The sequence below is a fragment of the Xenopus laevis genome, chromosome 4S (genome assembly GCF_017654675.1).
Source record: "Xenopus laevis strain J_2021 chromosome 4S, Xenopus_laevis_v10.1, whole genome shotgun sequence".
Lineage (NCBI taxonomy): Eukaryota > Metazoa > Chordata > Amphibia > Anura > Pipidae > Xenopus > Xenopus laevis.
Window position 1 is genome coordinate 74,019,996 of NC_054378.1, and position 15,958 is coordinate 74,035,953.

The 15,958-nt window shown below is 37.1% G+C and overlaps 1 protein-coding gene across 1 annotated transcript; it reads left to right on the forward strand.

Moving 5' to 3' along the window:
* Positions 1–2,217: 2,217 nt before the first annotated feature.
* Positions 2,218–6,056, forward strand: foxd2.S (forkhead box D2 S homeolog). The gene is given in 2 exon segments (NM_001085853.1): positions 2,218–3,048; positions 3,353–6,056. A coding segment is annotated over 1 exon segment (1,041 nt). The 5' UTR covers positions 2,218–3,048; positions 3,353–4,278; the 3' UTR covers positions 5,320–6,056.
* Positions 6,057–15,958: the final 9,902 nt, after the last annotated feature.

The following is a 15,958-nucleotide window of genomic DNA, read 5'->3' on the forward strand; positions in this document are numbered from 1 at the left end:
GGATCACTGGTCTATACCCTGTGTCTCACACTATCTGTGACCCTATACTCTGTCTCATACTATCTGATATTGTATCAAGTGTTTCACATAATCTACCTCTGTATACCCCATGCCACAAACTGGCTGATGTTATAAACTGTCTCACACTTTTTCTGGCGCTATACCTCTACTCTATCTGGCTCTATACCTCTACTCTATTTGGCACTATATCTCTACTCTATCTGGCTCTGTACCTCTACTCTATCTGGCTCTATACCTCTACTCTATCTGGCTCTATACCTTTACTCTATCTGGCTCTATACCTATATTTGCCTTTGAGTTAACTTTTACTATGAGACAATTTGCAATTGGTTTTAATTTTTTATGATTTGTCTTTTTTTTATTACTATAGCTCTCTATTTAGCAGCTTTCCAGTTTGCAAGTTCAGCAATCTAGTTGCTAGGGCCCAAATTACCCTAGCAACCATGCATTGATTTGTATAAGAGACTGGAATACAAACAGGAGAGGGCCTGCATAGAAAGATGAACAATAAAAAGTAGCAATGATAATAAATTGGCCTTACAGATCATTTGTTTTTATATGGGTTAGTGACCCTCATTTGAAAGCTGGAAAGAGGCAGAATAAAAAAGGCAAATAATTAAAAACTATTAGAAATAACTAATGAATAATTGAAAAGTTGCTTAGAAATGGCCATTCTATAACGTACTAATGGTGAATTTGTCCAAGAACAGTATCCCATAACAACTAATCAGATGTTTGCTTTTAATCAGATGACAAGTACATGTAAATCCTACCTGCTGATTGGTTGCTGTAGGTGATTAGACCAGTAACACATGTTTCTCCTTTTATTGTGTAACCTCACTTGTGTGTCTTCTCTATACCCTTTGTCAGATCCTCTGTATCCCGTGGTTCAAATATTATCTGGGTCTTTACCCTGCATCTCACACTATCAGGGTCTAAACCAAGTGTTTCACATTGTCTGGCTGTATATATACTGTACCACACAGGGATATTTTCCGATGAATCAAACATGTTCTGTTATTCAGTCTATAATCTATACCTTGTATCACAGTCACTCTCTCTAGCCCTATAAATTGTATCATACAGACACTCTTTCTAACACTACTTTGTTACAGGGCAATCCTTTAATTACATAAAAAATAGTTGTTTATTAAATATAGAAATATATGTTTTCTTATAACTCAATATTTAAGTAATATTTTCCATGGAACAGAATGCTAACAATGCTTTTATGGATGTAGATCATAATGATACAACATGACTAAAAGTAGACCTCACATTAGTAAAGTATGGGCACTCCTGCTTTAGCTGTATACTGTCCCCAAACTTTTTTTTTTTTTAAACATGTTCCTGGGTGGTTCAAAGTAAGTGCTGTGATTGGCTATGTGGAAGCCCCTGTGTGGACTGGCAGCCTATATGAGGCACTATTTAGCTGTACACCTGTTTTTTCTATGTAACTAAAACTTGCTTCCAAAGCAGAATTAAAAAATAAGCACCTGCTTTGAGGCCACTGAGAGCAATATCTAAGGGTTTAGTAAGTAACATGTTGTGGGGATCACTGCTGTATACCATGTGTCAATGGTACAATCTCATATAGCTCTATATACTTTGTCACACAAATATTCTCTTTAGCTCTATACCCTGTGTGACACAGACAGTCTCTAGTTCTAGACTCTATGTCACACACAGACTGCTCTATGTCTTGCAACTCTAGCTCCATGTTCTCTCAGACATTCCCTCTAGCTCTGTGTCACACATGCACTGTGTATGGCTTTATACTATGTTACACAAACACTCTCTGTAGTCTGTCACATATGAACTGCATATGGCTCTGTATTATGTTACACAAACACTCTCTATAGCTCTGTGTCATACAAACACCCTATGGCTCTGTATCCTGTCTCAGTGCTTTTTATGTCACACAGAGACTCTTTCTCACACACACAAAGTAACACACACACACAAACTGACTGCATCTCTAACCTGTGCCATATACACACTTTCTCTAGCTCTGTACACTGTGTCATACAAAAACTTATGTATCTGGTTCCTCGCAGAAAAACACTTGTTCTTGGACATTGTCTGAGTGAGCTAACAAAAGTAATGTTTTTCACTTTACACATACATGTTAGTTATAAATGTTACATATAATATGCATGCTGATAGTACAAATGATCATCATAAGCCTTGCATTTTGCCTCATGGGAAAGAATGTAATTTGATAAAGGAGCAAATAGCTTGTTACTGTTACCTCTTAACTAAAGTCCAGGACCAAATTGATGATAATTTGTTATCATACATACACGTGGAAAGCATTAACAAAATAAAGACTAAATCACTAATCTGACAGAGTAACCTTGAAGTTTGTTTATCTCTTCTTTACCTTAAATGTCTTTTTCCTCTGAGCAAGCAATTTCCTAATTTCAGATTGTGTATCTGCAGAAAGCAATGGTTAGCCTGTTCCATACAGAAGCACTGTTACCCATTACTGTGTTCCTCCTTTGGGCAAGTTTGTTATCAGGCAAGTATAACAGATAAGACAACGGAAATGCAGTTCCTTCTTGTTATTACTGCATTGCAATATAGGACTTATGTGTTTTTATGTCTGTCCGTATGCACAATTTTGTTCCACCAGCAAAAGCAATGAGCATTAAAACATTGGTCCCAGCGATCATTTATATTGATTGATTTTTCTTTAAAAAATAGGCCCATTATATTTTGGTAGAGAACTGGTATAACTTTAAAGACTGAAATTTAAAATGTGGAAAAATCATATTCAAAGTAGGAATCAGTGGGGCTTATTTATCAACACTGGGCAAATTTGCCCAAGGGCAGTTACCTATAGCAACCAATCAGTGATTAGATTCTTAGAGCCAGCTGCAAGTAGAACAATGAATGCAGCAATTTGATTGGTCGCCAGGGGTTACTGCCCATGGGCAAATTTACCCAGTGTTGATAAGTGTCTCCATACCTAGTTGATATGGTTATACGTGGTTGATAAGGACTAGGAATAGGTAGAAGCAGTATATAATACACAAAAGCCATGAATATCCTGTAAATTATATCCTTATAAACGGTGAGTTCTGATGTCATCAGTTATAAACGGTGAGTTCTGATGTCATTTCTGTCACATGACTCACTGAAATTTGTGTATTATAATAAATAAAGTACCCCCAGTTGTAAAATATGAGGATATTAGAAGTAACCTCGGAGTTCCATGACCTGTATAAAAACACTCGGCCTTCGGCCTCGTGTTTTTATATGGTCATGAAACTCCTCGGTAACTTATAATATCCTTATATTTTACAAGAGGGGGTACTTTATTCACTATATAATGATATAGAGATGATCTGATATAATGGTCAGTTAATATGTGGCTTTTGTGTTTATTTTAACACAGTTATTTCCTGTTTGGATCTGACTGGGAAAACAACAATAGCTTGTATATTCAGTATCTCAGGATATTTTTTTTTTGCAAGTGGCTTTGGTTATAAGTACATTGCCATGATTCAATCCAGGGTAATAGGAAATAATTCTGTGCAGCAGTGAGAGTTGTATGTATGGGGCCCTCCTCCATCGACATTGTAAGAACCCTGCACCCACAGCTCACTCAATCACTTCCCTATAAGAACTCCTGAGTGGCAGACTGGCAGGCTATACGATTAGCAGCTGCACGAAGAAGAAGAAGAAGAAGAAGAAGTTCCATTCACTGTTCCATCCACTGTTCCATCCAGCTGTTCTCATAACCAGAGGTTAAAGGGGAAGTAAAGGGAGACACACATCCCATCATAGACTACAGCCACGACCTATGTGATAACCAGGGTTCAAGCTGTTCGGGTATTAATTTATCAGCAGCTCCTCACCTGTTTCTACGAGTCCCTGAAACTGCATTGAGACTGATAAAGAGGTAGCGCCCATACTGGGAAGAGGGAGCTGACGCCGGAGTCACGTGACATGGCGGGCGATATAAATAAGGAGGGAGCGGTGGGAAGGGCAGTAGAATCGCAGTGGTCCTGGCACTTGTGGCGGCGAGTCCTGTTAACCAAGTGGGGGGGAAGCTCCTGAATAGGGAGGGGGTGCAACACAGACAGAGATGAGGTGCCAGTGGGATGAATACTGATCAATGGTGATCTCTCTCTCCGAGAAGTCAAAGTGAATTGTGTACTGTGGAAGAGGGCAGCCCATTCAGCCTTGATCCACTAGGGGGGTCGTGGAGTTTGCTTTGGGAGTAGCCGCGAACTTGCTGCTCTTATTACAATGACTTTGGGCACAGAGATGTCTGATAACTCGCTGCTCTCGGAGGACACCGACATCGATGTGGTGGGTGACATGGGCGCCAAGGATGGCAAATACTCCGATTACCACTCGGACAACGACTCTGACGATAACGTGGCCAGAACTCCCAGGGGAGACCCCGCTTCCCCAGACCTGTCATCCGGATCAGAGTCAAACCAGAGAGCGGAGAAGAGCCCCAAGAACGCGCTGGTGAAGCCCCCCTACTCGTACATCGCTCTGATCACCATGTCCATCCTGCAGAGCCCCAAGAAGAGACTGACCCTCAGCGAGATCTGCGAGTTCATCAGTAACCGCTTCCCTTACTACCGGGAGAAGTTCCCCGCCTGGCAGAACTCCATCCGCCACAACCTCTCGCTCAACGACTGCTTCGTCAAGATCCCCCGGGAGCCCGGCAACCCCGGCAAGGGAAACTACTGGACTCTGGACCCGGAGTCGGCCGACATGTTTGATAATGGCAGCTTCCTGCGAAGGAGAAAAAGGTTCAAAAGGCAACAAAGTAACGAGATCCTGAGGGACCCCAGTAGCTTCATGCCTGCCGCCTTTGGATATGGACCTTATGGCTATAACTATGGGCTCCAGCTGCACAACTACCAGCAGCACCCGGGTGCCACCTTCTCTTTCCAGCCCAGCCACTGCCCTTTGCCCCCGCCGGCCTCAGTCTTCTCCAGCCCCACCTTGTCCCCTTTCCTGGGCAATGAACTCAGTAGGAAATCCTTGTACTCGCAGCTGAGTCCCACCTTGCCCATCTTACACACTTTAAAACCCGATGCGCAGAGCAGACCTTCCTTCTCTATAGACAATATCATAGGGGGATCCGGATCCACCCCGAGCCCGACCTCCCCATACACAGCCCAGCCCGGGACCCACCCGCCGGTCATTGCAATGCTCAGCCCATCACTGGCCCCAATGCACAACCATCTCAACTTGGCCCACGAAAACCTCTTGCCACCTGGACAGAACTTTTCAAGTAAAATCACAAATCTTAACAGCTGTCACTTTTAAAACAAACAAAAAAAAAAAACTCATATGTCTCAACCTGTGTATTTAAGGTAGGAATCGTTTTTTTAATAGAACTTTTTGACCTGCATCCTGCTACCCCAATCGAAAGAAATGTATCTATTTATAAAGTGTAAATGTGTAATGTTGACGCCACCCTTACCTGATCCATCACTGAAATGCCAAAGCGTTTAATTCAGCACCATTATTATTTGCCATGGGGACAGAATTTGAAGGCGAATTTACGCATTTGCCTGAAGCCCTTTACAAAGAGACTATTGCACAGCGCAGTACTTGTTCAGCTCTTATCCAAACGATTTCTATGTTACAAGCACTGCTACCAAAATCTCAGGATTAGAACACTTTAACGCATTGTTGGTTTTTGTCACAAGATGTCTTAAAACTATGAATAATCTGCTTACCCAAATAAGTTCCAGTTTTATTACAGATACCCCCCTTTTTTTTCTACCTGTGTTTTGTGTATATGTAATTATTCTGTATATCGTTTATAGTTCGGAGGGTAAAGAGCATAGTGACCTCTTCACCACATATGCCAGCTGTGCACTGTTTTGTGTTTATATCTCATGAATTGGATGTGTGAATAATTCAGTGGTGTAAGTGAAAACAAGCAATGGTGCACCACTTGGTGAAAAAAACTTTGAAATAAATATTTGTGAATTTTAAAATTGTCTACATATGTGTTTTCTTGGGAGAGAAGAAAACATCAGTTAAATACAATAATACATTTGTATCCAACGTTAACATTTATTTTTAAACAAGAGATGATTTGTTACAATCTTCCTGAACTGATATTTAACTCTCAATTGCTGTCCAGTTTAGAATCTGGAGACGGTGATTGATTGCTTGGCCTAATAAACTCTCTAAACACTGGCAAATTCACTCTCTTATAACTGATAGCCAATAAATTAGCGCTGAGTAGAGGCAAACTGTTTGGTTTCTAGTAAAGAACATTGCTTACCTAGAATCCATGGAACGAATTTTTTGTTTCATTTTCACTTTAAATATGTCTGTCAGGAAATTAAGGTGAGGTTTTCTTTGCCTGCAAATGAATCGATTTTTAGAGTAAAAAGGCAAATAATATGAAATTATACCGAACTGTATATATATAGATATGTTGATTTCGTGTATATATATAATTTCATAATTAGTTGATAGAGCTTTGAGACTTTGCACTAGTCCTTAGGGAGTAGATGAGAGGAGTCTGTAAATGAAAACAAAGCATCAGAAGGGAACATTAGCCTGGGCCCCGTGCCTTGCACATAGATCGCTATGCTATGCCTGAGACCTCAGTAACATTTCCCATCTGCTCTAATCCACACAAAGCCCGAGAGGAGTTTGTTGATGTAGTTGCTAAGACCCTCTGTTGCAGCCCAGTGAGTGGTCTCCCATCTCTCGCACATCCACATTTGCTTTTGAAAGGAGATCTCCATTCGGGCACTTGGATGTGTAACTTTTTACAAAGGACTACAAGACTCTACATGGGCTGACAAAGAGGAGACCAGTGCATCCAGTTTCCAGTTTGCCAAGCACATTTACTTGAAATTAACTGGTCCCCAAAGCCCCCTTTTATTTAACAAATCTTTGTGCAATCTGCAGATTTACTGTGCACGGGGCTTCCATTAGTCTGGAGGTCCTCTAATGGAATTCTTTGAAGGCCTGACCTGTAAAGTAGATGCCCTCTCCATCCATAATATAAGCAAGGGGTGAAACTAGATTTTGGGGCTCAGTATTAATTACTTAACCCGGCAGCAGAGTTTAGAATTAAAAAAGAACACGTTTAGTCTGGTAAAAGATTGGGGAGATAGTTATTCTTTAAAGGGGAAATATCGCAAAAATTTAAATTTAATACAAGCTTCATTATACTGAACTTTCTAAATACAGTCAATTGAATATTCTACGTCGTTTCAGAAATAATCAAGTTTATCTTCACTATCCCTCTCTCAGCATCTGTTTCTCTTCATTCTGTCTTCTTGCAGCAGTTGGGTGTCAGATATTCATTGACAGTTAGATCCAATATATCTTATTAGGGGGCTATTTTCCAAGCAGATGTATTAGAGCCCATTCAAACAACTGATTCCAGTACCAAAAAAAAAATCTCACAAAAGAACTGCATTTTGCACAAACCCTGCATGTAGAGAGACAGGATTTCTGGTGATTTTAAACGAGTGAGCTCTAATACATATTCTAGGCTGTATGCAAACGTATAGCCCAAACCTCCCGCACAGTTTGCTTTTACCCCCCAGAAATGAAAGGCAGATCATCGCCTGGGGAGACAGGGCTACTTGCAACTGCCATTTAGCAAGTTCAATTTTTATTTCCATGGAGCAAGAAATTGGTCTGATTGCGCCGAACTAAAACACCGCAGCGATGCAGATTACCCTACTGCCCTGGCAGTTATCAATCCAAGAGAAACATCGGCTGCTCTAAATGATCTCACTTTCATTGAAGGTTTTATTTTGTGAAAAAAAAAAAAATATTTTAAGAATGTGGCACATGTTTCTAATCTATTCATATATTTCATGGTAATTAGTAAATATTGTATGTAACTGAACGTGTAACAAAAGTCTATTATAAGGCATTTATTAAACTAAACTGATTTTATTACATATACTACTGCCTTCACACACTAGTGTATTGTGCCTACACCTATGTCATTCAAATAGGAGACAGTGATTATAATATACAGTAGTAATTGTGTGCGGATGATATCCATTTTCCAACAGACTCGATTTTTTTGTTTCTCACTTAATGGTGATGCACAGTTATTTATGTAATTATTTTAAACGTTTGAGCTCTGCAGACATGTGTTAATGACACCACACGTTTTTATAGGCACCATTCACTTTGAAATAATGTAATTTTCTTTCTGCTAGACATTTATTTGGCCACGTAGAGATTTGAGATATGATTTGTTTTCAAATGCATTGTACATTTATTAGGAAAGTACATATCTTACTGAAAAAAAAATTTGACCAGTAAGAAAGTTAAATATCTGTTTGTGACTGTTGGTACTTCATTGTCGTGCTAAAAAAATAATTAAATTAAACTAGAACAGTAGTTGCTTTGTAAGGACCTTTTATTCTAGAGACCATGCAAACGGCTTATAACACCAAAGAGCTACTGTAAATATGTAGTTATTATATTATAGATACTGGGCCACATTCAGTAAGAGCAGTGACACAGAATAGTGTCATAATTTTTATGGAAAGTAACTTACAGTTCACTGAATCCTATTGGTAGTATCACTTCGGGGTGTAACCATGCAGAAAAGTGTTATCACTCCATTCACTATTTTTTAAGAGATGTTATCCACCACAGATTAATAGTAAAGCTATATTTAAACGTATTCACATCCTTGTGTGTATATTTGCCTTCGGTTAGGCTAAAATTGCTATTTTTATTCTGCTTAAAAAACAAACAAAAACCCCCAGGTACATATGTTTTTACGCATGGTAGATTATAAGGATTTATATCACTGGTTATGTCAGAGCCCAGGGAAATATCTCCAATGAACTCAAATTAAAATAGGTTTAAAACGGAGAGCTTTACAAATATGTTTATTGGCAGGTTGTATATGCACATTTATATGCATATCTGTTTATGCATTATGGAGTAAATATATAGCTCTCCGTTTTAAACCTATGTTAATTTGAGTTCATTGGAGATATTTCCTCACTTTCCAATTCAGTAAAGGGGAATATCCAATTATAGGCCCTGGGCTCTGATATAACCAGTATATATATATATATATATATATATATATATATATATTATATATAATATATATATATATATATATATATATATATATATATAGAATCCCACAGTACCAGCACTCAGACTGATGTTTCCAGTAGTGCACGATCAAAAGCAGGCATGTATATAACACGATGGATCAGCACACACTGTTGTTTGGTGAAGCAATAGTGTTTATTTCAAACAAAACACATTTTCTATCCAGATAGAAAATGTGTTTTGTTTGAAATAAACACTATTGCTTCACCAAACAACAGTGTGTGCTGATCCATCGTGTTATATATATATATATATATATATATATATATATATATATATATATATATATATATATATATATATATATATATATATATATATTGGCAAATGTAAATATAACAATGCAGCAACAAGCAAAATATTAACTGTTGGAAATATAACTGCTATTGAAATCAGTATTTAGCCCTACTTTTGTGTTCTGACTTTGAAGAATGTAGCAGAAGGCAGGTAATTCTCAGACCTCTGAAGCAACATGCACGACTTCAGCAAAATTGCTAGAATGTCAGAAAAATAGAGATTTGAATTGCAGTTAGATTTACAAATTACTTTAAAACTATTTTTTTTTCTGCATATTACTTAGAATTATATTATATATCATTAGGTAGAAAGGTTGGCGGTTATCCCTTTTAGCACAGTAGGACTGTTTTATTTAAATGAATGTGCGTGTATTTGATAAAGCTGTATTATTGTCCAGTTTAAGAAAGGACTGGGATATTTTGCCTCTGGTTTCAACAAGGATACATTCATCGCTCGGGTTAGAAGTAGTTTATAGATCACCATTTAATGCGAGACAATAACTCGCCCAATAGTCTCAAATGATGTTCATAAAACACTTTATACAATTCTAATATAAAATCATTGAAGCTGATACGGTTCATGCCACAAAAATCGCCTTGGTCTCATCTGGATTTGTTTTTAAATATAAAAGTAAATGTTTTATGGATGCCTGCCACAAATACATATTTCTCAAGCACCAGTAAAGATGAAGGTGCAGCTAAAGTTATGCAAGAAAATGTACTGATGCCACTTTTCCTATTGTCTCGGGGAGTCCAGACAGGAGCTAACCTGGGGCTCTTTAATTGTCTGCTGCTGATATTCTAACATCTGACAGGTCAGTAACCAGGGGAAGCTAAAAGGAAATCATTAGAGCTCACTGGCCTAACACATTTCAGATGATGGTAATAATTTAATGATTCTAGTCAGGCAGATCAATAGATACTATTGATTATGGCCTAGCGTTTGGTTACGGAAAACTTGCAGGAAAGCCATTGGTTTGAATTCATTCTTTTTCTCCAGTATTGTAATAAGATGGCAAGGAGGCTTCAAAGATTTGTATATTGGGACTTACACATAAACACACTCAGGGACACAAGTGCTATCTCTCTCTGTCCAACATTATTTGTTATATATATATTATTTATATATATATATATATATTTAGGGGGAAAATCGACTCTCAGAAATTCACATTAAGGTGCTCTAAATCTTTTCATTTCTGGGCCTTTTCACAGAGCATAACCACCAAAACACCAAACAGAAGCAAAAGAAAACGCTTTTTTTGTGTGAATTTGGTTGGCAGCTGAGCCACCCTTGCAAGGTTCCTTTCTGTAAACGAATATATTCTTTCAGGCCATCTGGCCCCTGATTCACAGGGACCCAGAAAGTCGATTATATACTGGCTCCTACTCAGAGGTACACTAGTGTTAGACTACTTCTGTTACAAAAGTCTCTCTCTCTCTCTCTCTCTCTCTCTCTCTCTCTCTCTCTCTCTCTCTCTCTCTCTCTCTCTCTCTCACCCATCTTTCTATCTATCATCTAATTATCTATCTATCTATCTATCTATCTATCTATCTATCTATCTATCTATCTAATCATCTATCTCATCTAATTATCTCTCTCTCTCTCTCTCTCTCTCTCTCTCTCTCTCTCTCTCTCTCTCTCTCTCTCTCTCTCTCTCTATCTATCTATCTAATCATCTATCTCATCTATCTATCTATCTATCTATCATCTATCTATCTATCTATCTATCTATCTATCTATCTATCTATCTATCTATCTATCTCTCTCTCTCTCTCTCTCTCTCTCTCTCTATCTAATCATCTATCTATCTATCTATCTATCTATCTATCTATCTATCTATCATCTATCTATCTATCTATCTATCTATCTATCTATCTATCTAATCATTTATCTATCATCTAATGATGTATCTATCTATCTATCATCTATCTATCTATCTATCTATCTAATCATCTATCTATCTATCATCTAATTATCTATCTATCTATCTATCTATCTATCTATCTATCTATCTATCTCTCTCTCTCTCTCTCTCTCTCTCTAATCATTTATCTATCTATCTTTCTATCTATCTATCTATCTATCTATCTATCTATCTATCTATCTATCTATCTATCATCTATCTATCTATCTATCTATCTATCTATCTATCATCTAATTATCTATCTATCTATCTATCTATCTATCTATCTATCTATCTATCTATTCATCTATCTATTATCTAATTATCTATCTATCTATCTATCTATCTATCTATCTATCTATCTATCTAATCATTTATCTATCATCTAATTATCTATCTATCTATCTATCTATCTATCTATCTATCTATCTATCTATCTATCTATCTAATCATTTATCTATCTATCTATCTATCTATCTATCTATCTATCTATCATCTATCTATCTATCTATCTATCTATCTATCTATCATCTAATTATCTATCTATCTATCTATCTATCTATCTATCTATCTATTCATCTATCTATTATCTAATTATCTATCTATCTATCTATCTATCTATCTATCTATCTATCTATCTAATCATTTATCTATCATCTAATTATCTATCTATCTATCTATCTATCTATCTATCTATCTATCTATCTATCTATCTATCTATCTATCTATCTATCTATCTATCTAATCATTTATCTATCTATCTATCTATCTATCTATCTATCTATCTATCTATCTATCTATCTATCTATCTATCTATCTATCTATCTATCTATCTATCTATCTATCTATCGATCTATCATCTATCTAATCTAATATGATATGTGTATATTTCACCCCCCACTGAAACAAGAGCACCTACGAATCCTGCAGTGTGAGTTTAGCTGTTAAAATGTTTATCCATGTAGCCCTGTTTGTTACACACGATTGGTATCCAAGCCTGAGCAATTCGCTACAGATTCCCCACTAAACTGCAACTGACACGTCTCTTTCCCCCTAGCAAGGGGCGCTGTGCAAGTGAATGGGAACTCCAGTGAGTGTGGGTGGCTTAGCCTTAGCATTTGCCGCACTCCCATTCTGTTTAACCTCCATTCTCTATAAGGTTCACATGGAGAAGCGCCTGACCCAGCATTTCAGGGGTTAAGGACTCCGATTTATCCCGGATCGGAGGGGTGGGGGAGGCGATAGCGCAATGCAACAGGTGCTATATTGACACTCGGTAAGTATTTTGACTTTCATCTTGCAAACCCTGCCCCAATTTAGAGTCGCATGCAAATACGTCTCAACCTCTGATCAAAGGACACAACTAATTAGTAAATGGCTTGTTTGGGAATGAATGTGGCCTGTGTAATGTTTTAGCGCAGAACCAGACTCTGGCGAGTATTAGATCATGTCCAGTAATTACAGGATGTGCCAAGGTGCAATTACTCCTATTACTGTGCAATCAGCGCATTGTGTCTCTCTGTCTTTCAGTTCTGCGCATTGCTCTTCTGTGTTGTCTGCTTTTCGCTCCAGGGAGGGAAGGGTTAAAGCATCATTCTGATGCTGCTGGGTGAAAAAACTGGGACTTGTAGGGGGCATCCTTTTAGCAATTATACTCAGATAAACAGATACGTGTGTGTGTGTGTGTGTGTGTGTGTGTGTGTGTGTGTGTGTGTGTGTATATATATATATATATATATATATATATATATATATATGAAATATCGTGTAGAGCAAGGACTTTAAAATATGTTGAAAAAGATAAAATTTATTTTTCCAGTGTTTTAGTCTTCCTTGGGACCTCAAGTAATAAAGTTTATTATTGCAACGTTTCGGTCTTTCTTGAGACCTCAAGGCCTCAAGGAAGACCGAACCATTGGAATAATAAATTACGTTTATTTATTTTTCAGCATATTTTAAAGTCCTGTGAGTGTCTTGCTTTACATGATAGATATATTTATCATGTGACAGAAATTACATCACTAAACGCCGATTATTGCTGATGACATCACTAAGCAACACTCATGTGAGTATTATTTACAGTACATTCATGTTTTTTTGTGTAATACACGTATAATGAGTAATTATATCGTTACTTGCATACACAAAGTATTGATTGCAAGTGAAATCGTTGCCAGTGCAGTAATTCCAAGTATCATTCTGTAGGCTTAGGCTGTTCTGCGATGTTGGGAGTTGGGAACTGTAGGGCTGGAGCCACACACAGTCATAGTTTGGTGCTGCATTTGGAACCTGGGGAGCCCTAGTCCATGTCTAGTTTTGTGTAGAGAACACAAGGGCTGGCCTCTTCCCTCTATACTGACAGCCATGCAGCCATATATATCCAATAAGCCTATTCTCTTTAGCCCAATACATAACCAATAACAGTATATCTATTTTCTAACACACGGCCTGATGCGTAAAGAACAACAATAATAATCATGCTTTATCTGCTTTGTTTTTACTTTGTCCATATTATTTAGGTGTAAGTGTATTTTTCTTGAAAATGCGAAAAAAGAAGCCAAATCACTAGGAAAAACTGGCAGTTAGAATGGTTTCAGGTTCAAATCTCCAGGGCTAATCCACATTCTAAGCATTTTATTTTTGTACCTGCAATGCAAAACATTTTATTTTTTATATTTTAGTTTTGGTACAAAAGCTAAAATATAAAAAATAAAATGTTTTATTAACCATCTTACAGAGGGATGCAAATTTTACTTTTGGTTTTGGGTTGAACAAAAGCTTTTTAAGCTAAAAAAAAAAAAATTAGATTTGCAGCTTTCCAAGAGATATTATCACTGAAAAGTTCAGTTATTATGCCGGAAATTAGAACTCACAATTAAAGGGTGTTTTTAAAATTGAATTTAGTACATCTGGACCAATATATTCTTTTTACCCACGATTTGCATTGTAAGCTCCCACAGTTGTTGATAATACTTCTAGTACACTTTATAAGCACTGGGGGTTTCATCTTTTGTTAAGAGCAGTAAAACTGCAATGAACAAGGTTAAAATACAGTTCATTGGTGAAAGAAGCCTAATAACTCAAACGTGTGAGCTGTAGTTAGGCAGTTAGACTGTCACCTGTCTTTAGCGAAGTGGGGCTCAGCAGTTTACGTTCCTGTTTCTAGTGGTGGTAGATTTACTAGGGCTGGTAGTATTTGGGGTATTTTTTTTTTTTTACTGACAATTTGTATTAGTTTTCAACAATACAATCATTATATATTGATTGGTATATAATGATTTAAAACATTGCAGGTATACTCATTGTGTATTTTGGGTATTTGAAGCGTTGATCTTTATCCCCCAACCCACCAGAACAGATTTCACTTTATAAGGAAAGCTGTGTATTCTTGAAACCCCTTAATACATTCAGCCACAGCTTTCTGTTCCCTAATCTCAGCGCAACCCTTTGTTTATGGTTCATTCTCTACATACATACTGCTGCCTGCATGCGCAAATTAGCCCCTGTATTACCTGTTTTAAAACAACAGCATCCCCCAACACATTAGTCCTGCTGGTCTTACCACCCAGTTGCAAACGGACATTGATTTAATGAGAATAATAATAATAATACTAATAATAATGATGATAAAAAGGTTATTAGAAAACGCAGTGTTTGGAAAAATGTAAACTGTTTCTTGATGTTATATTTTGCCATGTTAGTAGGTTGTGATTACTCCTTTCTCTGAAACATCTGCCCCTGTGAAGGTCTGAATAAGAGACATGGGACACCCCATTCATTAACTGCTGATTTAGAAGAGTCTACTCTATACACTGTAAAAATGCTCTGTTCCCTGTCCCTATCATGTTGCATATTACCTTCTAGTGCTTGATATCCTGTAAGTTACACTTAGCTGTCAAATGGGACGTTTATTTATTGACATTGAACATTCCTGAAAGACTGGAATGGTTATTCACTAACTCTATTAAAAACCAATATATTTTGCTCATAACTCTCCCAGCACAGTCAGAGATCCTCTCAGCAGTGTTATTACATCAAACCGTGGCGTCATCACTTCATGCCTGTCCTTGTAAAGCCTTATTTTCTTTGCTTAAAAGAAACTGGGAAACATTCATTGTTTAAAAATGCAATTGCCATCAAATGCAATAAATGATTAGTTGGTTCTAGTCTCTGCACTTCGGTTTTCAGTGCAGTGTGACACAAGGCAGCTGATTCATAGATTTGGAACTGACTATAAAACAACAGAGAAGGATAAACAAATATTACTTTCTTTTTTTCCCCTTCTCTTTAATTATTGTGTTTTTCCAACAAATACATTCATTGTATCTTCATATACTTCTCTTTTAATTAGTAAAATCTAATATTAACTATAAATCACAAAAGATTTTCTACCTTCCAGGGTAGTTAGTACTAAAGATAGTCCTAGATAATGTAGGCTTTATGTTTTGGTCTTAGATAGCCAAAGTTTATATGCTTCCTGTAGCATTCTTTTCTCTCTCAGACCTCTTGCCACTGCTTTTTCATATTCTAAGTAATTAGTTTCTTCTTGGTGTATTTGGTGGATATTTGGAATCTCCTACAAATATGACTTTCAATTAAGATTATATTAACAAATAACTATAAAAC